General features: G+C 40.5%; 3 protein-coding genes across 4 annotated transcripts; 1 reads left to right on the forward strand and 2 right to left on the reverse strand.

Annotated features, from left to right (window-relative positions):
* Positions 1-521: 521 nt before the first annotated feature.
* On the reverse strand, positions 522-12583 carry mybl2b (v-myb avian myeloblastosis viral oncogene homolog-like 2b). The gene is made up of 15 exons (XM_031280614.2): positions 12284-12583; positions 11725-11821; positions 11533-11604; positions 10241-10333; positions 8711-8931; positions 8481-8613; positions 8328-8387; positions 7588-7800; positions 5785-6057; positions 5553-5695; positions 3414-3513; positions 3225-3335; positions 1888-2004; positions 1668-1799; positions 522-1527 (listed from the first exon to the last, which is right to left on the reverse strand). Exons 1-15 carry the CDS (start codon positions 12301-12303, stop codon positions 1399-1401), a joined length of 1914 nt encoding a protein of 637 aa, XP_031136474.1. The 5' UTR covers positions 12304-12583; the 3' UTR covers positions 522-1398.
* A 582-nt stretch (positions 12584-13165) lies between these two features.
* Positions 13166-13934, forward strand: si:ch73-303b9.1. Its single transcript, XM_036002362.1, has 2 exons — positions 13166-13289; positions 13390-13934. The coding sequence occupies exons 1-2, from the start codon at positions 13181-13183 to the stop codon at positions 13872-13874; spliced, it is 594 nt and encodes a 197-aa protein (XP_035858255.1). The 5' UTR covers positions 13166-13180; the 3' UTR covers positions 13875-13934.
* ift52 (intraflagellar transport 52 homolog (Chlamydomonas)) lies at positions 13443-18226 on the reverse strand. Of its 2 annotated transcripts, none has more exons than XM_036002361.1 (14): positions 18113-18226; positions 17503-17671; positions 17270-17357; positions 16922-17051; positions 16725-16800; positions 16480-16551; positions 16263-16389; positions 16080-16163; positions 15874-15942; positions 15627-15781; positions 15436-15523; positions 14718-14826; positions 14453-14598; positions 13443-14364 (listed from the first exon to the last, which is right to left on the reverse strand). In XM_036002361.1, the coding sequence occupies exons 2-14, from the start codon at positions 17619-17621 to the stop codon at positions 14326-14328; spliced, it is 1302 nt and encodes a 433-aa protein (XP_035858254.1). In that variant the 5' UTR covers positions 17622-17671; positions 18113-18226; the 3' UTR covers positions 13443-14325. The 2 variants fall into 2 exon arrangements, with proteins under 2 accessions (XP_035858254.1, XP_031136673.2); XM_031280813.2 differs by having other exon boundaries at positions 18026-18225.
* Positions 18227-18235: the final 9 nt, after the last annotated feature.

Here is an 18235-nt window from a genome sequence, read left to right on the forward strand (position 1 = left end):
ACACTTTACGGCCGCATTTGCGATACATACATTGAGATATATAAAATGCTCCCAATGAGAAGGTTCTGAAGTTCAATGCATTTCATCATAGCAAGGTACATTGAGACTAATATTTATGATCTAAAGTAGGCTACAACTGGCCAAGAAATTATAAAACCTAACCATGTCCTATTACTTGTTTGTAGTACTGAAACAGCAGGCCAATGAATAATCAAAAGAGAAATCAAGTCTTACCATTTGCTAAGATCAAATGTGAAACCGTACACTACCTAATTACAACTCAGATTGTTCTTGTGGTGTAAAATGGTGTTGTATATATCACATAAAGGGAACATTTTTGTATATTGTGTCTTTGTATTATTGTCTTGTTTATTTGTATGTTGTTGGAATGTTTTTTTTTTTAATCGTGCACTCCTGACTGCAGATCAAGTTTCCCATTTGGGATAACAAAGGGACTGAACTGAACTAGTCAAATGATAAACATGCTGTTTGGTGCTGTAGCAGCATAATTAAGAGGTGTATTTATTAGACATTGGTGTTTTATTAAATCTCTTAACAAAATGCTGTATGATAAAGTAAAAACATACAACTGTAAATATTTACAAACATTGCCAAATAACATAATACTCTTGCCATCATCGGTGGTACAGCTTTGATGCCTCCATTACATTGCGATTACATGGATACTGCATAACAAACAACTTTACTAAGTGTATTCATCACTTTGTTGGATCTCAAGTAGTAAATCACGCTGATGGATTGTAGAAGTGTGCTGCAGTCACTATTACATTTCTGGCAGACATCTAATTTTCCCCCTGAGGTCCTCACTTTTAATGTGCATTGGCATATTATAAATCTAGACGCACGCTAAACTGATTTTTCCAAGCAAAATGTTCACTTTCTACATATACCCATCATCTCTAAATGCATTACTGATCAACATGTCTAAACTGTCTCCCTATTCAAGTTATACAACACAACTTAAGATATGGAGGTGCAACCTGAGTCTTTGTACTCTTCACAACTTTAAAAAAACGCTTCAATTACAGACATATTATGCAATGTAAAACCATGTCTTTTCAGTGATAGCAACATAGCCGTGATTTTTTTTTTCAATTACACATTCATTGTTCTTTTCATGTTTGAGTGACAATCCAATGACATGTGATTCATAACTTGGTTTTTTTTAAGCCTTGCACAAGGCCCTTGGAGTGAGACTAAATCTAAAAGCATCATTATCTCTCCAATTATTGATAGAGGACTATATATTGTCAGTGTTTTGATTGCTAATGACTTTTCTCCACCACAAATTACAACAGCGAAAAGTACAGGGAAAGCCGGCAAAAGCAACATTAAGTTCTGCATGTGCAACATGTTGGTGTAAAGATGAGACGTGTCTTAGGACAGAATCAGAGCCCGGTTGGGAGCGCGGGATTTTAGTGAGCGAAGGTAGCGTCTCGCTTTCTCTGTCATTATGAGCTGGTCTTTAGTTTGTCCACAAACAACCGTCTCCCATTCTTTTGACATCTGAAGAGAGAGAGAGAGAGAGAGAGAGAGAGAGAGAGAGAGAGAGAGAAAAACACAGTAAAAAAAGAAAAATCCATGTTAAAATACTTTTCCATTGATGAGGATATCCATTCCTTTTAAGGTTAAAAGGTGGAACGTACCGGAGCTGGGGGCACCGTGCTGGGAAATATGTCATTGTCACTAGGTCCCAAAAGGAAACCCTGATCCAAAATATTTTCATGCCGCTTACTGCAGAATGACGAGGAGTTGAGACAAACTATCACCGGCTCTTCCTGTGGTCGAAAGGAGGAGGACAAGAGAATTAGAATTTGTCAAATCTACGGACAGGGTAATAACAGTTAGACTTTTTTTTTTTGTTACCTTAATGGTGTGTTTGGCTTCAGCTTTGATGGATTTGCGTTTGGATGTAGGCATCATCTGGCAGTCCATGACATCTAGGGCCAATGATTTCCGCACTTTCTTCATAGGAGGCCGATGCTGGGAACAATTAAAAAAAAATACACAGATCTGTGTAAATAGCTTCAGCGAGAATGCCAATGACAAAGTACAATCTCTGTGTAAAATAATGTAAAATAAAAGCGATAACAATAGGTCCTGGCAAAAATGGAAGGAGGCCAGCGTCAAGCTGTTTAAGTGTGTTTAAATGTTTTCAGTGATAGAGTGCGGATCGGGCCGCATTTTTCTGTCCGAGCCCGGCCCGCGTCCGACAGAGCAGTAACCGAATCCGGCCCGAGCCCGACAGGCATTAAGATATTTACGTCCGAGCCCGACCCGAGCGCGACACAGTTAAAATCTCATTTTTTTCTCATACTAATGACACATGTACGTTTGTTTATGTTGAAAGCTTTTATTAAGCAACTGTAGGAAGGCATTCGGAAATGTCAACAGATGAGCGCATCAGCGCACACGGGGCAACAAGCGCACTTTATTTGCCGTTTTAAATTTAAAATGTTCAATGCCTTATCGCGCTGATGTGACCGAGCCGGACCCGAACCCCAACATCATTTCTAAATATCTGTCCGAACCCGGCCCAGCGGGTACCGTCGGGCTCGGGTCGGGTATCCATCCTCTATTTCAGTGTTGGTGTCCAGTGTGAAAGCTAAAATATATATTAGGTATAAGCATTCTTCATATGGCAGTGGCAGTAGAAGCCTATAAATATCTGGTTGGAGGAAGTGAATAAACAAGGCATTTCACACTCAGTTGCTCCTGTGCAGCAATCTGCTGACCAACAGTGGAAGACTGTCATCTAACACACGGCTCTAAGGTGTGAATTTGTAAACGTAAAGCTGCATGGAGCTGAAAACGGCAAGTATTCAACGTTCCCAAGCAGTCAAACTTTCCAACATTCAGTGGCCAGGTTGGCACAGTGGTAGAGCAGGCGCACGTGTACTGAGAAAAAAATGAAAAAATGATTGTCGATTAAAAAAAACAATTCACAGTATGTAAATGTAGTTACTTTTCCCATTTGATTGCAGTAGACATACAAATTAAAAATAAAAAAAAATAAACTTTTTTTTTTTAATTAAAAAATATGAATCGATTTTGAATCGGTAGAGCTTGAATCGCGATTCGAATGGGAATCGATTTTTTTGCACACCCATATGGCTCTATATGATCTTGTACTAATATAAATGTTACAGTACATGGGTTAAATGATAAAAATAGGTGTTAAGTGTTAAAGTTGACTTAGTTACCATCGTTTTGCGTCTTTGCTCTGGCGGCGTCGATCGCACAACAACCAAGTCAATCCCAGAGTCTCTTAGGATGACCTCATTTATGTCGTCTTCAAGGTTCGGAGTCTGAGGCTAAGATTACACAGCAGAGGAATAGTGTCAATGCAGTGTTGATAAAACCATTGAGTATACTCACTCACAGGTACTCACCAGAGGCTGCAGAGGCCCGTACTTCTCCATGGCATTTTTGAACGGCGTCGGGGTTCGTGGGGTCGTACAGAGCTCCGACTTGTGGTTGGGTGTAACAAATCTACATGAAAACAAAATGTAAACACTGAGTCTCAAAACCACATCCAATATATCAAATCCTTTTTGAATCCCTTATCAAATCGCATTAGGTTCAAAGACATCGATCAGCTTTTGTTGGCTGAGAAGTCAGAAACAGATTTAGTGGCAGCTAGGGTTGCACGATATTGACAAAATATCGATATTTATTTCGATATTTTTAAACATTTGTTATGGGAAAACGCATCAAAATAGATTCATAACAAATTAAACAAGTTTTCAACACAAGGTTTATTTCAACTGACGTCATGTCATATTGGACTGGTCCAACATGAAGAAATAAATAAGGACCATGTCTACAGAACAGGACATGTTCTACTGGTTGGACAGTATAAAATATATAAATAAAGAGAACAGGACACAACTTTTCTTTCCCTTCTCTGATTCGTGCCGTTTTGTTGTCTCTATCCATTTCTTCACTTACACTGTCACTCTGTAGAAATAGCACTCACGTGGTACGCTCCATAGGGTTTGTCACGTAGTGGACCCTGACGTGCACTAACATGTGCGGGTGGCACGGTAACTGGCCAATGAAACATGATCATTATAGCGTTTCAAGCGAGCTCTAAATCAAACACTACTAAGCCACACAGCCAACGGACGGGACGCAGCGCTCCACAAAATAAACTAAATATTGCATACTTATTGCGACACTTTCGATATATTGCGATACCGATACTGAGTTGATATATCTTGCACCCCTAGTGGCAGCATAATTATGTTCACAACCTGTACCTACAACCTCAAACTGAGATCAGCATCTTAACATGTGAAATGTTTATTAAATGTCTCGGACACATTTAATGAACAGCTGTAACCTAATGTACATCACGAGCAGCATACTCCAAATCCTGAAGGCACTCGGAACTATGAAGTTGATCAGATTCAAATGTTGATATGAATCAAAGTTTAACTGGAAGATTCTGAAACTGACGGGAGATTTCTCCAGAGAACAGGCACCGCTCTGTTGCTCCCTGTCCAACTGCTACAACAAATATTATCTTTGTCCGACAGCAGCTGAATCTAATATGCAGCTGGTGATGGTCTTTTTTTTGGGGCATTTTAGGCCTTTAATTTCACAGGACAGATGGAGACATGAAAGGGGAGACCTAATAGACAACCTATTACCATTATGTTTGTATTGCTCTTGAGTGAGAGTGAGGGGAGATAAGAGGTTTGATAAGCTACTGGAACTAGGGGTGCACGATTAAGAAAATGTCACGATTCAATATCGATTTTTAGGCTCACGATTTGATTCAAAATCAATTTTCGATTCAAAAACGAGTCTTCACAGTATGTAAATGTAGTTACTTTTCCCATGTGACATACAATTTAAGAGAAAAGAAACACATGAAATGTAGTTTGATATTGCTTTATATATCTTCATACAAAAATAAAAACTTTTGCAACTAAAAACTGCAAAGTGCCAAGCTTTGGCCAGCTTTCAAATACATTTAATTCAAGTATGAAATAAAACTGTTAAATAAAAAGAGCTTTTCGTTCAGAGTTGGGCGGGAGTTTAGAGCATTGAAAGAGTGCGTTGGTTGACTGGCATGTTAGGTCCTTCAGATTGTTGTTCATCGACGTCTTTAATGTTAATCTCTGGGTGATGGCGTACCATGGGAGTTCTCAAGTTTGTGGTATTTCCAAAATACTTAACTTTCGCTTTGCAAAGCCTGCATATAGCATGATTCTGTGAGGTTTGCCGCTGTTTGCGCCGACTAAACTACTTCTGCTGCACTCGTTCTTCTTTTGATTATAACAAGAGTGCCTAGGCGTCAGTGTGAATTTGACGCAGCGACATCTATGGGAATGGCGAGCTAAACTAATTTCAGGACAATAGTATACACACACATTTCTTCTTTTTTAAAAAAATATGAATTGATTTTTGGAATTCTGTGAATCGATTTTGAATCGGTAGAGCTTGAATCGCGATACGAATATGAATTGATTTTTTTTGCACACGCCTAATTGGAACCCATCAGTAGTTAAGAGAGTACTCACGCCGAGTTTTCCTTCTGGGTGAGGGGGGTCTTGTCACGCTGTAGCGGTGTAGTAACCAAGGCTTTCTGGCTGCACACTGGCGTGGATGTGAGAGACGGGTTCTCCAGGTCATGAGAGTCCTGCTTGGTCCACATGTTGAGGAACTGGAACAACACGTGTGTTAGTTAAAGGACTATTCAATGCAACATTACAAGCAGCACCAAAGTCAGTGCTGCAGGATATAATAACTTACTTGAGACGGAGAAAAGGGCAAGATTTTGACAGGAGTGCTCTTGGGAGTCATGGAGTTATTGGCATCAGGAGACAAGGCGATGCGTCTCCGGCTTCGGCGGTTCAGTATGGAAGGCGGCGTGACCCCTCCAGGAGAGATAGGGATGAGTTCCCCCTTGTTGCCTTTGCTCAACTCTTGCAAGGCGCTGCCCTCCAGACGAAACTGGTGGCGCTCTGGGCTCGGACTGTCCTCAGGCAGGTCAAAGGCTGCTAGGTTGCACCAGCCATCGAGGTCCTGATAGCAGAAGAGACATTTCACTTAGTGACAATACAGTCTGCATGCAGTGCTGCTCAGCTGTGTAGAAAGTGTCCCTCTGGTGCTCTTCAGTTTGGGGATCCTACTAGTTTAAAAAGGTTGAAGGAATCTGAGGCACTCGAGAGGGTAATGTTAAAAAGCCTTTATCGCTTATTTAAAGCGCAGCTGATTGTTATATATACACAGTATATATACTTTATCTGTATATTAGGGCTGCAAGATGACCTAAAATCTAAATCACGATTAATTGCACATTTAAACTCGATAACGATAAATCAACGATAATTGAATTTTTTTGTGATTCGACGACGGACACTGCGTTTTAAATTTTTTTTTGTATAAAGTTTTAAAAAAACGGGCCCCTGGGTAGCTCGCCTGGTAGAGCACGCGCCCATATAAAGAGGCTCAGTTTCCCGACACAGCGGCCACGGGTTCAACTCCGACCTGCGGCCCTTTGCTGCATGTCATACCCCCTCTCTCTCCCCTTTTAAGTCTATGCTGTGCTGTCGGAAATAAAGGCTGTCCGAGAGTATACCAGGCAGACACACAGCTGACAACCTGCAGGTGGAGGCTCGGACATAAACGCCCCGGGCCGCTGTGGACTTGTGTCAGTCCCCGCAAGCCGTTTCAGGAAAGTGGCTGCATGTGTCCGACAATGCACAAAACATCAACACCGGTACAATCCTACATCTGTGCGCGAACACGAAGTGCGGAAAGTGTGTCAGAGCCTCCCGGACGGGTGAACTGAGACCCCGTTTCCTGCTTGTCGGACAACGGTTAATGATCAATTAACATTTCATTTCATTGTGCTTTCTTTTGGAAGGCTGGCTGCCAAAAATCGCCACTTACTAGCTAATTAATTACTATTAAAGTAGACCTAGAGCTGGGCAATATATCGATATTATATCGATATCGTGATATGAGACTAGATATCGTCGTAGATTTTGGATATCGTAATATGTCATAAGTTGTATCTTTTCCTCGTTTTAAAGGCTGCATTACAGTAAAGTGATGTCCTTTTCTGAACCTACCAGACTGTTGTAACTGTTCTATTATATTTACCTTTACCCACTTCGACATTATATCCACATTACTGATGATTATTTATCTTAAATGTCATTGTGAAGATATTTTGTTAAAGCACCAATTGTCAACCCTATAATATCGCCACAATATCGACATCGAGGTATTAGGACAAGAATATTGCGATATCTGATTTGATCCATATCGCCCAGCCCTAATAGACCTATCAACAGAAATAAATTATCGTTATGGGAATAATACGTCGATAACAGCTTCAGAATTTCGATGTCGATACATTTTCGATTAATCGTCCAGCCCTACTGTATATAACTGAACTTTATATGCAACTGTACTATTTGTCATTGGTAGAAGAAAAAAAAACGAAGTTGCAATGCAGCAGCCAAACCGGGAGTATCATCTATTGCATACATGTTTAAATCATATCCTATGTTGGGTGTCTATTTGTCAGTTATTGGGGATACTCACTCCATCCACCATGTCCAGCACTTCCTTCAGTGCCGGGCCGGTAGGGGAGAGAAAGCCAGAGCTGTCCACCACCCAGCTGGTAACATTCATTTCTCCTGTAATGTCTGCTTCTGTCTTGGGGCTTAAACTGTCCTTAGGAGAGGAAGCAGCCTTTGATGGCCCTGCTTCGCTGGGTTCGACTTTGATCGGGGCTGACACAGGCGTTTCCTGCAACTGGTGGAAAATGTAGACATTTATAATAATACTGACATTGAAAACGTGATTACTGTTGTGTAATACAGATATTCTTTCCACCCACTGACAGAAATGCAATTTATCAAGCCACCGTGTACCTAAATTGGCTGGGCGATATGGAGAAAATCAAATATCACAATATTTTTGACCAAATACCTCAATATCGATACAGCAATGATATTGTGGTGTTGACTAATGATGCTTTCACAAAATATTTACACAATGATATTTTTGATAAATCATCAGTAATGTGGATACGATGACTAAGTGGGTAAAGGCAAATAACAGAACAGTTACAACAGTCTGGTAAGTTCAGAAAAGTACATCACTTTACTGTAATGCAGCCTTTAAAACCAGGAAAAGACAAACAATTATGTCATATTACGATATCCAAAATCTAAGACGATATCTAGTCTCATATGATGATATCGATATAATATCGATATATTGCCCAGCTCTAATCTAAATTGTGATATTTTTTCAAATCGATGAGATTGGTTGCTTACCGCGGGAAGCGTTTTCCGATCTGGGTCCTTTTCTGCACCGTCTTGAGAGCAACTGGGAATCTGTGTAATTAAAAAAACAGAATTTTCCATACTGTTTGCACATTACAAAACTACACCCAGACGAGAACATCATGAAGAAAAGAAATAACCCACCTGCACATCTTTATTAACACGGGCCAACAGCTCTTCAAGTTCATTTGGCCTAAAGACCTCCCCAGCATAGAAGCCCATCTCTAATTTGCGTTTGATGGTCGAATTCCAGTGATTCTTCACCGCATTATCCGTTCTGTGAACAAATATTATAACAAGGGTAATTTGGAGAGGGTTTATTTCCACACACACAAAACGCAGCCCCTGAGCTGAAGCAGATGGAGAGTCTTTACCTTCCAGGGAGCAGCTTGGCGATCTCAGCCCAGCGGTTTCCGAGCAGGCAGTGAGCCTTGTAGATGATGAGGTCCTCCTCTGCTGTCCATGACGACTTCTTCACATTAGGATTGAGGTGGTTGTGCCAACGCTCTCTACACTGCTTCCCCAGTCTGCCCTTCAGATGCTTGGCTACCATTGCCCACTGTTTGTTGCCGTAGAGATTTACAAGCTCTATGACCTGAGAAATGAATGCATCTCAATTACAACTCAACTATCGCACTGGACATACCAGGGTCTCCCCCAGAGAAGTTGTTTAGCCCGATGACAAGTCTTTTTTTTTTTTTGACGAGGGACCGGCTGGGGCCATCAGCATTATGCTGCGTTCCAGACACATATTTTTAGCCCGTAAGCGACGACTTCAAGTCACGACTCACTACTTGGTAGCGTTTAGAGATGTTCCGATACCGCCTAAAACGGTGGTATCTGGTATCTGGTAGTACTGGAGTTTATGCACCGATCAGATACCACGTAATAAAGCCCTAAAGAAAATCTACATTAAAGTAGTTTATTTATGTTCTTTTTCTGTTATAACTGACTGTCAAACTGAATAATAAAAAAAAGTTCTGGGCGTTCATTGTTCATGTTTCACAAAGAGTTTAACCTGAGCCAGACCAACAACAAAGATAGAAATAATATCACATCCATACAGGGATAGTAGTATACAGTTGTTAAAACATAATAAAATATATGACACACTGGTATCGGATCGGTACTCGGTATTGGCCGATACGCAAGTTCAGGTATCAGAATTGGTATCGGGAAGCAAAAAATGGTATCGGGCCATCTCTAGTAGCGTTCCAGGCAACGTCACGACAAACCCTTCTAGCTAGCGTTAGCTAGCAGATACCTAACGTTGACGTTAGCTAGCGCTAGCTGATACTAGCGATTTCCAGTCGGCGACATATTTTGGGCTTCAACCTGTAGTAGTACACAATCGTATGTGTATCGTTTTGGTTACAATGTGTGGAATTACTTTACGTTGCCTATTCATGTCTATTTCTCACTGTTAATCACCGGCGTCTGTACAGCATCAACAGGGGTCAACATTGTTGTTTATGTGTGTGTGAGACGTCAAAAACTGTAACTGGGAGTACAACGATCTGGTACGAGTTCACGAGTAGTAAGTTACGGTTTGACTGCCGTTCCAGGGCACTTTCACGGTTAGAAGGTTGTGAAAACACGGGTTACGGGTTGCCTGGAACGCAGAGAATTTAAAAAAGCTATAAGACAGATTCCATAGGGCCCTACAGTCCATGCTAAAAAGCTAAATGGAGATTTGAAAATATGACCATTTAAGTTTCCAACCACGCCGCCCACTGTAACTGTAGTTTAAAAAAATGTCTTAAAAAATAATTCTCAGTGGCTGGTGGGGGAGCAACTTGACCCAGTGTGCCACCAGGCTTGCAAAACACTGGGCGAAACCCTGCATAGCGTTAGTAGCAAGTCAAATGTTACACCCCTGCACTGCTACCTATCGAGTCACTTACCTTCTCATCCTCCTCTTTGGTCCAAGGGCCTTTAACCAGTTCTGGATCCAAGACCTTAAACCAGCGGTGCTGACACTGTTGTTCAGTGTGATTCTGAGCAAAACAAAACGTGGAGAAAAAAAGTGGAAGAAGCTTCAAAAGTCTGAATGAGATTTCTGTCGACATAAAATAGCCAAGGAGTAGGGTTGGGTACCAAAACCCAGTTCCACTATAGAACCGGTTCCTAGGAAACCGGTAGGAATCGGACCGGATTAGAACGCAAATTTCGGTTCCACTTAATGTGTCGACTGAAATATTTTCCCTCTGTCTCTCCGAAACGGACGTAAAAATAGCACACTTTCTCTTTCTTATTATATATTTTAAATGCCCATATTGTGGGGGGGGGGGGGGAAAAAAATCACTTTTTTCTGGGATATGGGGTGTTATTTTATGTCTCTGGTGCTTCCACACACATACAAACTTGGGAAAAACCATCCATGCTGTTTAGAGTGAGATACGGTTTCTGAATGTGTCCTGCCTTCAGTCTCCGGGCGAGCTGGTCAAAATCTGCACGGCTTTCTACGTCATCGGCCGAAACATTTGGTGTGTGCTAACCACTTTAGCTAATACCACATCAGCTAGCTGTTTCTCCAACTTCAGCAGTACAAGGCAGGATTAGCCGGGAGACTTCTTCTAAACGAGAGCGCACTTCCAACTTTGCGTGGAATACCTGCAGAACAGGGACATGTAAATAGTTCTATAGTGTTGTAGCAGTGTTTCGCCATTGAGAATGAGATGGCTAACCTCTAGCAGCGCTAGCTTCTAGCTAGTAGTCCTTACCTAGCTACTGAGCATGTGCGACTCCCAACAAAGATGGGATAGAAGTGTGATGTCTCACTCTGTAGCTAAAACAGAGAGCTCAACACACAGGGTGAAAAGAGGAGCTGCAGCAATGTGCAGTACAACAAATATATGGTGTTTTCTGAAAATTAAACCACGTAATTGTACCTATTCTGGTACAACCTCTAAATACAATTATGAACCTGAAAATGAGCATAATATGGGTGCTTTAAGTACTTTAAAACGTTAATATATTGTTAAATTTAAATAATTTTCAATAAAAAATTAAAAAAAAACTCTATAAAAGAGCCTTTCTTTGATGTAATTTTTCAAGAATCGGTTTAGGAATCGGAATCGTTTTAAAAGTACCGGTTCGGCATCGGAATCGTAAAAATCCAAACGATACCCAACCCTACCATGGAGCCCCCCCCAGCTTATTATCAACAACAACGAAAGAAGTTAATCACACTTACAGGTATGTAGCTGGCAATGTATTTCCAATCATTTGATCCCAGTTTTGGAACCAGCACCTTGAGCTTGTCATCCTGTAGCCATAAACAAATAAGCACGTTTATGTTCCCTGTCCTACTACAGAGCCATTGATTACTTTGACAGGGTCACTGAGACAACATGCAAACTACAGGGAAATAGGTCACGTTAATCACCTCCTCTTGTGTCCATTTCACCTTCACTTTCCCACCGTCTCTCTGTTCTGCCACATCAGAATCTGTGTCCTGATGCATAGCCTCCTCCCCATCCTCACTGAGAGAAACAAAATAATGGGATGTGCATCAATGAAGCTGACAGTGAACGCAACAACTAGCCACTGACCCGCCCTTTTATGGTATGGCGAGAACGACTTGATTATCAGGTTTGTTTCTATGGTGCACGTTAACTGGGACTTGGCCACCACCTCACACGCATTACACTACTGTTGTAAAATACTGTTTATTTGAATTGCTGTGATTTAATAGGCAAAGTGTCTGGCGTTACGAACCCCAGCTGTTTATCGTGTTTCTACGCAAAAGGGCGGCACAGACGAGAGTCCGTCAAGTGAAAAGATTAGGTCAAAATGCAAACCTTTTTACTTTAGCCAAATTAATTATTTTTATAATGTGACATTAAACCCAACCGTGATAAAAAAAAATTAATAATAATAACAAAAATGTTAACGTTACTGCTTAAGCTACTGTTGATTGGGAAAAACAAAGATCAACATCTTACCCGCGCGGCCACCAAGACATTTCCCTCTGTTTTTGTTGTTTACGATCAGGCGGTGATTTGTCCTGCTGTCGTTGCACGTCATGTGCATGAATATTTGGTATTATATCGTTGTATTCCGCGTGTTTATAGTTTTTATGATCTGGCTAGTGGTTGTGGTGGAGGCTCGGTGCTGTTGTTGAATGGTAAGTTAAAGCTTGTAACCAGCTGGAGAGGAGCGCCCGGGTTGTCCGCGCTCCTGGATTTCTATCTCGCGCCTAGAAACCGGATGGTGACGTAGATGTGCACTAGATGTGCGCAGAAGGTCAAGCAGCCAGACAGGAAACTTCCAATGGGCGCTTCAAAATCAAATGTTGTCCCAATCAAACAAAAATTTCCAATACCAAGATTAGACTAATCGGACGGGGTTATGTCATTAGATTACCTCCACGTATACTTTTACAAAAATGGTGACAAGCTAAATCCTGTACATTGTCATGTATAAAACATAAACCCCATTATAATTATTTTATAAAAATGTTGAAAAAAAATTGAAAAGCCACAAACGAAAACAGGTCATTGTAATAGTTATTATAATTATAAAAACAATGAATCAAACGGCAACGTCCAACTTCTGAAATGTAAAAGAAAAAATGTCCTGCTTCTCTCTTTGTTGTTTCATTGGTTTTGGACCTCTCAAAATAAGCAATTTTGAAATGTATTTGTATGTATGTATAATGTATTTGTCCACAACGAAGTACTCAGGAAATAGCATTTTTTTCTTACTAAACACGTTCAGAAACGAAAATATATATAATTAGAATTACATTTATTTAAAAAAAAAAATAAAAAAAAATGATCATGACAAAAATGTAGCTGCACTGCACCAGGCTGTATGCTCCCCCCACCTCCTCCAGACTAATGACCTGCTCAGCCTGCAGCTGGGTCAATTACCAAGCAGCTTCAACACATAAAGCCCACCTGTTCTGGAGCTTACACTCAAAGGAAACAATGGAGAATGTCAGTAAAGGTAAGAAAAACTGTTTTTTTATTCTTATAAGGCAGATATATTCATTTATGTGTGATCAGATGATCTGATTCTACGTGGGATCTAACATTTTTCCTTCTAGATATGAAGAGCTTTGAGTGTTCGTCTCCATCGGAGCTTGACAGGAAGTTTTTGGGGGAACGGAGTCTGCTGTCTGCTTTGTTGCTGCATCAACTGTCCACATCGAGAGCGTCGAATGACGCGACGGCTGATGGATCTGACACCAGGCTGACCATGGCTTCTCTCTGCTTGTCATCGGAACCCATTTCTCCCTCTGAGGCCTTTTCAATGAACAACTTAAGCGCTCAAGAGATTGGCAATTGTCACCTGGCTGTGCCTTTACAGGGGAAGTCCTCCACTCCCCAGATGCCCCTTCAAAAGCAAAAAAAGCTTGCTTGTTTTGACCATTCGTACAGTGACCTCACTGCCTCTCAAATGTCTTGGGATGTGTCTTTGATTAAATCAGAAAACAGCCCCAAACCCAGCATGGAGTCCAGTGCTCTGGAGGCAACATGGAGTCCAAGACCCCAGTCTAGGCAACATTCACTAGCTGATGTTTCCCCTTGACCTAGCTAACAAGTCCCTCTAAACCAACCTAACGTGGAGAAAATTCAGATATTTGGAAGGGAAAGGTATCGCCTGTACATGATTTTTAAACACTGAATGTAAACGTGAAGGTTACGTGCTTGCTCTAGAAAAATCTACAAATCTATGTTCTAGCTCTTCATTTTGTTTTTTAACATGATCCATGTGTAGAGAGCTCTGTATGCCTTTTTTTTTTTTTTTTCAAAGATTTGAATATTTAAATAAAAGTAAAAGCATAAATAACTTTATTGAAGTGTATTGTACATTTTTCCTGAAATAGAAAGGTATGAAAAACAAAACAGTACCCATGTTGATACTGCATAGTCCACAACTACTGTAATTGTCCCTTTACTAAATAATATACTCACAACTGCTTGGTCATGTTACAGTATGTTAAAGGAAGATGAGAGTCTAACAGTTTTCTTGAATCCAATCACAACGTGAATGGTGCCTCTGTGTCGTTATCATGCTCCTGCAAAGGAAGGAATTTATTTTTAGACCAGGCCTTCAATGCATAATCTTTTATACTTTTTTTTTTTTTTTTTTTTAAAGGTTCTCACCTGATTGAGTTTCTTGAACTCTACAACCTGGAAGAAAATGTGTTCCAAGATGTGCTTGGCATCCCTCTGATCTTTATGCAACTTTGGAGTCACCCCGAGAATTTCACCACATTTCCGCACGTAGAATTCAAGATCATCGTCCGTACCTGTAAACAGAACCGGTTTAAAATGAAATGAATCAATAAGTGAATACAGAAATAGAAGTATCTTAACAGTCGTAAACCAAACCAGCAAATAATTTTGTTTAGTAAAATACTGAACTTACATTTATTGGTGAGCTGTGCTAGGCGCACTTTCTCCGAAGAGAACGTTTCATCTAGATCGAACAGGTCCAGCATGGGAGGAGGCAAATCACTTAAGGCAGGTGGAAAGACCTAAACAAGACCACGCCCACGTCTGGGTTTAAACTTCTGTTCCCCTAACATGTCAGTTAGATATGACTCTAGACATGAACTGTATGGAAAAATCTTGCAGGGTTCATTCGCATTTTAACCAATACTTTTCCATGACTATGTATTCCTGAAAATGATCAGTCAACATTATACAATAAGAATAAAAATCTGTGTTAAAGTTTACCTTCAGAGGTTTAACAATAAAATGAATGACAATTTATGTGGTTCATAGTGGGATTTGTAATATCGCGCCCCGAATAGAATGTTGAGGTTAAGACGACGTGAAATACATTTATTAAATCACATATTATTATGCTGTGTTAACAAAAAATTCCATGACTTTTCCAAAACTTTCTGGGTCTTTTTGTTTCCAAAACCTTTCCAGGCCTGGAATTTGCATTTTTCAAATTCCATAACTTTTCTATGTTTTTTCAAAAGCGTATGAACCCTGATCTTGTCTTTTTGCTTATTTGTACTTGTTTGTATGTGTGTTTTTTTTAATCTTGCAATCCTGACTGCAGATCAAGTTTCCCAGCTGGGATAATAAAGTGACTGAACTGGTTGGGACAGGAATGCAGGACTGAAACTTACAGCAGGTTGGAGCTGAGGCAGAGGCGTCTCAAACTGTGGTGTGATCAGCTGAAGTGGCTCGATTTTGACATTAAGCTGCATGTAAGCACTGCAGAAAGCATAAAGCATAACATGTATAAAATGTTTAGCTATGATGAAAAACAGAGCAGTGATGCAAGGATATCCTTCTCAGACGTATTTTGCATTCTCACCTGATGACTTGAGGTAACGTGTCGGTTGACAAATTGAACAAAGACATATCAAAGAGTGAGGTGAAGTCCCTGGGGTTTTCATCACCCTCTTGTAAGCACACTCTGAGCTGTTCTGACAAGCACCCTGTGTCTGGCAGCATGGTGTAATCTGTGATCTGGGGGAGGGGGGGTAAGGACAAGATGGATGTTGGCTAATTTCAAAGACAATATCAGTGATGCCCTTCTCCTGTCAAGTATACCTCCTCACCTCTGGGTCTTCCGCATCAATCTGATTGAGCTGAATATTATCGGCCATGAGCCACTGGAGCACAACATCCTGGAATGACAGGAAGTATGACAGGCTGTTGTGCACAAACATTGACGCTTCACAAATTCCACAGTGGAGCAGAATACTCTTCTACCCTACTGGTGTGTTAGTTGACAAAACAATCTTTAAATGTCAACTGGACTCACCATGATTTTACTGTTCTCCTCTTTATCTATGTATTGGTCACTGAACATGTGGCAGGAACCCAACACTGCCAGTTTGCCAGCCTCCTTCATAAGATATAAGACATCTTTCAAAATCATCTCACAATTGCACGTACGTTTGATATGGTCTGGAAAGGAGTATAAAAACTACATTGTGCCTCTGACCTTTCCTCGATGGAAGGCCAGGACAGGCCTGTTGAGGGGGAAGCAGACGGAGCCAGTTGAAAGAACAGCCACAGCAGGCTTCATCACACTCAGTGTGGCACCGTACGGGTACACAAATGTGAGAGCCCTACAAAAATAAAGACAGAAAAGCATGTGTTCAAAACACAAAATGCAGTCCTTAATGTAGAAGATAGGAACATAAAAGTAAATCATTTACTGTGCATTGTTTCCAACATTTTCATCTTCAATGTTGCCCGTGACCACTTTGCCAGCAGCCCGACTAATCTCTCTAAACAAGAAAAAGACAGAAAATTGTGACTCAGCTTAATAACTTATCTATTTAAGAGCGAGTACATTCATAAAACTACATTTGGATGCATACATACAGGCAGCCTGGGAGTTATTGGAATATAAAGTATACAACGGGTGTGTTTGTATAAGATGCATGCTGTAATGACAAACCTGTTCAATACACCATTGGACACAAGCGCCTCCTTAGGATGGAAGTATTTGTAATACACATTCCTCACAACAGCATCTGCAGCAGTGATGGAGAGAAAGAAAACGGACATTATTCAATACAATTGTAACAAAACAAAAAAACATAAGCATATATGATGCCAACTGTCTTTTTTTTTTTTACAGATTTAAATATGCACCATTGTTGACCATGATTCCAAACTCCTCCAGGAGAAAGTTGATATTGGTGTCATATTTCATTTCTCCTCCTTCGCCGAGCATGACCAGGACATTTCCTCCTCCATCCAGGTAGTGCTTCAGTACCTCCAGCTATATATATATATAAAAATGGGACAACACTGTTAAAACATGCTTGTGTGTGCAGAATTTAAAAGTAGCAAAGTAAAAGTTCATTTTAATGTGGCTGGTAAGCTGCCTACTTCTACTATCTCTCATGCCAAGAGCTGTTATATTGAAATCAACAAAACATGTTGGTTATTTTTCACTTGAAAATGCTAGCTTTTTTCCCTCTTTTTTTGATACATCACCTCTGATGCTGTGAACTTCTCCCTTGGGCCTGCAGTTATCCACAACTTGACGCCCTTCAGCTTCTCCAAAGACAGCTCTTCCTTCATACTAGGGGAGACAGCATTTACTTTTACAACTAAGGGTTTTCTCACTGCGATAATATGGAACATGTTGTAGTTCAAAGCCAAAGCAAGTAACGTTAGCCCTAGACAGCAGAGATGGTTAGCTAGTGTTAACAGTACTAAAACCTTACCTTTGGATTTTCCATTGAGCTCTTAGTTTTTTCTGCATGGATTTGTATCCGTTATTCGTAGTAAACAGCTCTCTTTTCGAAACATTGAAGACGACAACGTTGTGCTGTTCCTTCTCCATTCTTTATTATGTTCACTCACCAAAGTTGGCTCTTATTTGCATCCATACACCTAGAAACAGGTTGTTACTCCAAGTTAGATTTACTTTGATTAACTACGAACTGACCTTGACAGTTAATTCATAAGCGTTACTATCTTAGGTAAAAAAGATTGAGTTAGCACGATTATTCAGTGGCTGTACGTAACATTTACGTGAATACTTAATTATAATTAATTAATAGTTAATATTAGCTAACTTGCAAAGGTTAGTTAGGTAGTAAACGTTAGCTAGCTAGTTCGTCACTGAAGTAACGTTAACGGGTCCATCGTTGGACGCTAGCATACTGTTAGCAAACATGCTAGCTAGCTATAGTTTTGTTACGTTACATTAGCCATGTAGCTAGCTGATGGCTTAGGCGTCGTTACCTTACGTTAGCGTTCGAAGTTTGCTATTAGTGTTTCTTTTCTAGCCATTTAATTAAAGAGAGATCCTAACATTAATGCCCTAGTTACCTCACAAACTCTCCTAGCAGTGATGCATGATGGGTAAAAAAGTGGTAACCAAGGGCGCTAACCACATAACAACCAAGGAGTGTTGCAGGGGATGGGTGAAAAAAACCGAACCCATGAATTTTA

This window comes from Sander lucioperca, chromosome 6 (assembly GCF_008315115.2).
Source record: "Sander lucioperca isolate FBNREF2018 chromosome 6, SLUC_FBN_1.2, whole genome shotgun sequence".
NCBI classification, from domain to species: Eukaryota; Metazoa; Chordata; class Actinopteri; order Perciformes; family Percidae; genus Sander; species Sander lucioperca.

Excerpts from the sequence above, each read along its gene's own strand:
- mybl2b (XM_031280614.2), bottom strand. The coding sequence starts at position 12,303 with ATGTCTTGGTGGCCGCGCGG. Across the intron at positions 3,514-5,552 it reads ACCCAGAAGGAAAACTCGGC|ATTTGTTACACCCAACCACA; the intron begins GTGAGTACTCTC and ends GTTTTCATGTAG. Across the intron at positions 2,005-3,224 it reads AGCAAAGACGCAAAACGATG|CATCGGCCTCCTATGAAGAA; the intron begins GTAACTAAGTCA and ends AATTGTTCCCAG.
- ift52 (XM_036002361.1), bottom strand. The coding sequence starts at position 17,621 with ATGGAGAAGGAACAGCACAACGTTGTCGTCTTCAATGTTTCGAAAAGA. Across the intron at positions 16,164-16,262 it reads TGGCCTTCCATCGAGGAAAG|GAGGCTGGCAAACTGGCAGT; the intron begins GTCAGAGGCACA and ends TATCTTATGAAG. Across the intron at positions 14,827-15,435 it reads TGCCTCAGCTCCAACCTGCT|GTCTTTCCACCTGCCTTAAG; the intron begins GTAAGTTTCAGT and ends GGTCTTGTTTAG.
- si:ch73-303b9.1 (XM_036002362.1), top strand. The coding sequence starts at position 13,181 with ATGACCTGCTCAGCCTGCAGCTGGGTCAATTACCAAGCAGCTTCAACA. Across the intron at positions 13,290-13,389 it reads AATGGAGAATGTCAGTAAAG|ATATGAAGAGCTTTGAGTGT; the intron begins GTAAGAAAAACT and ends TTTTCCTTCTAG.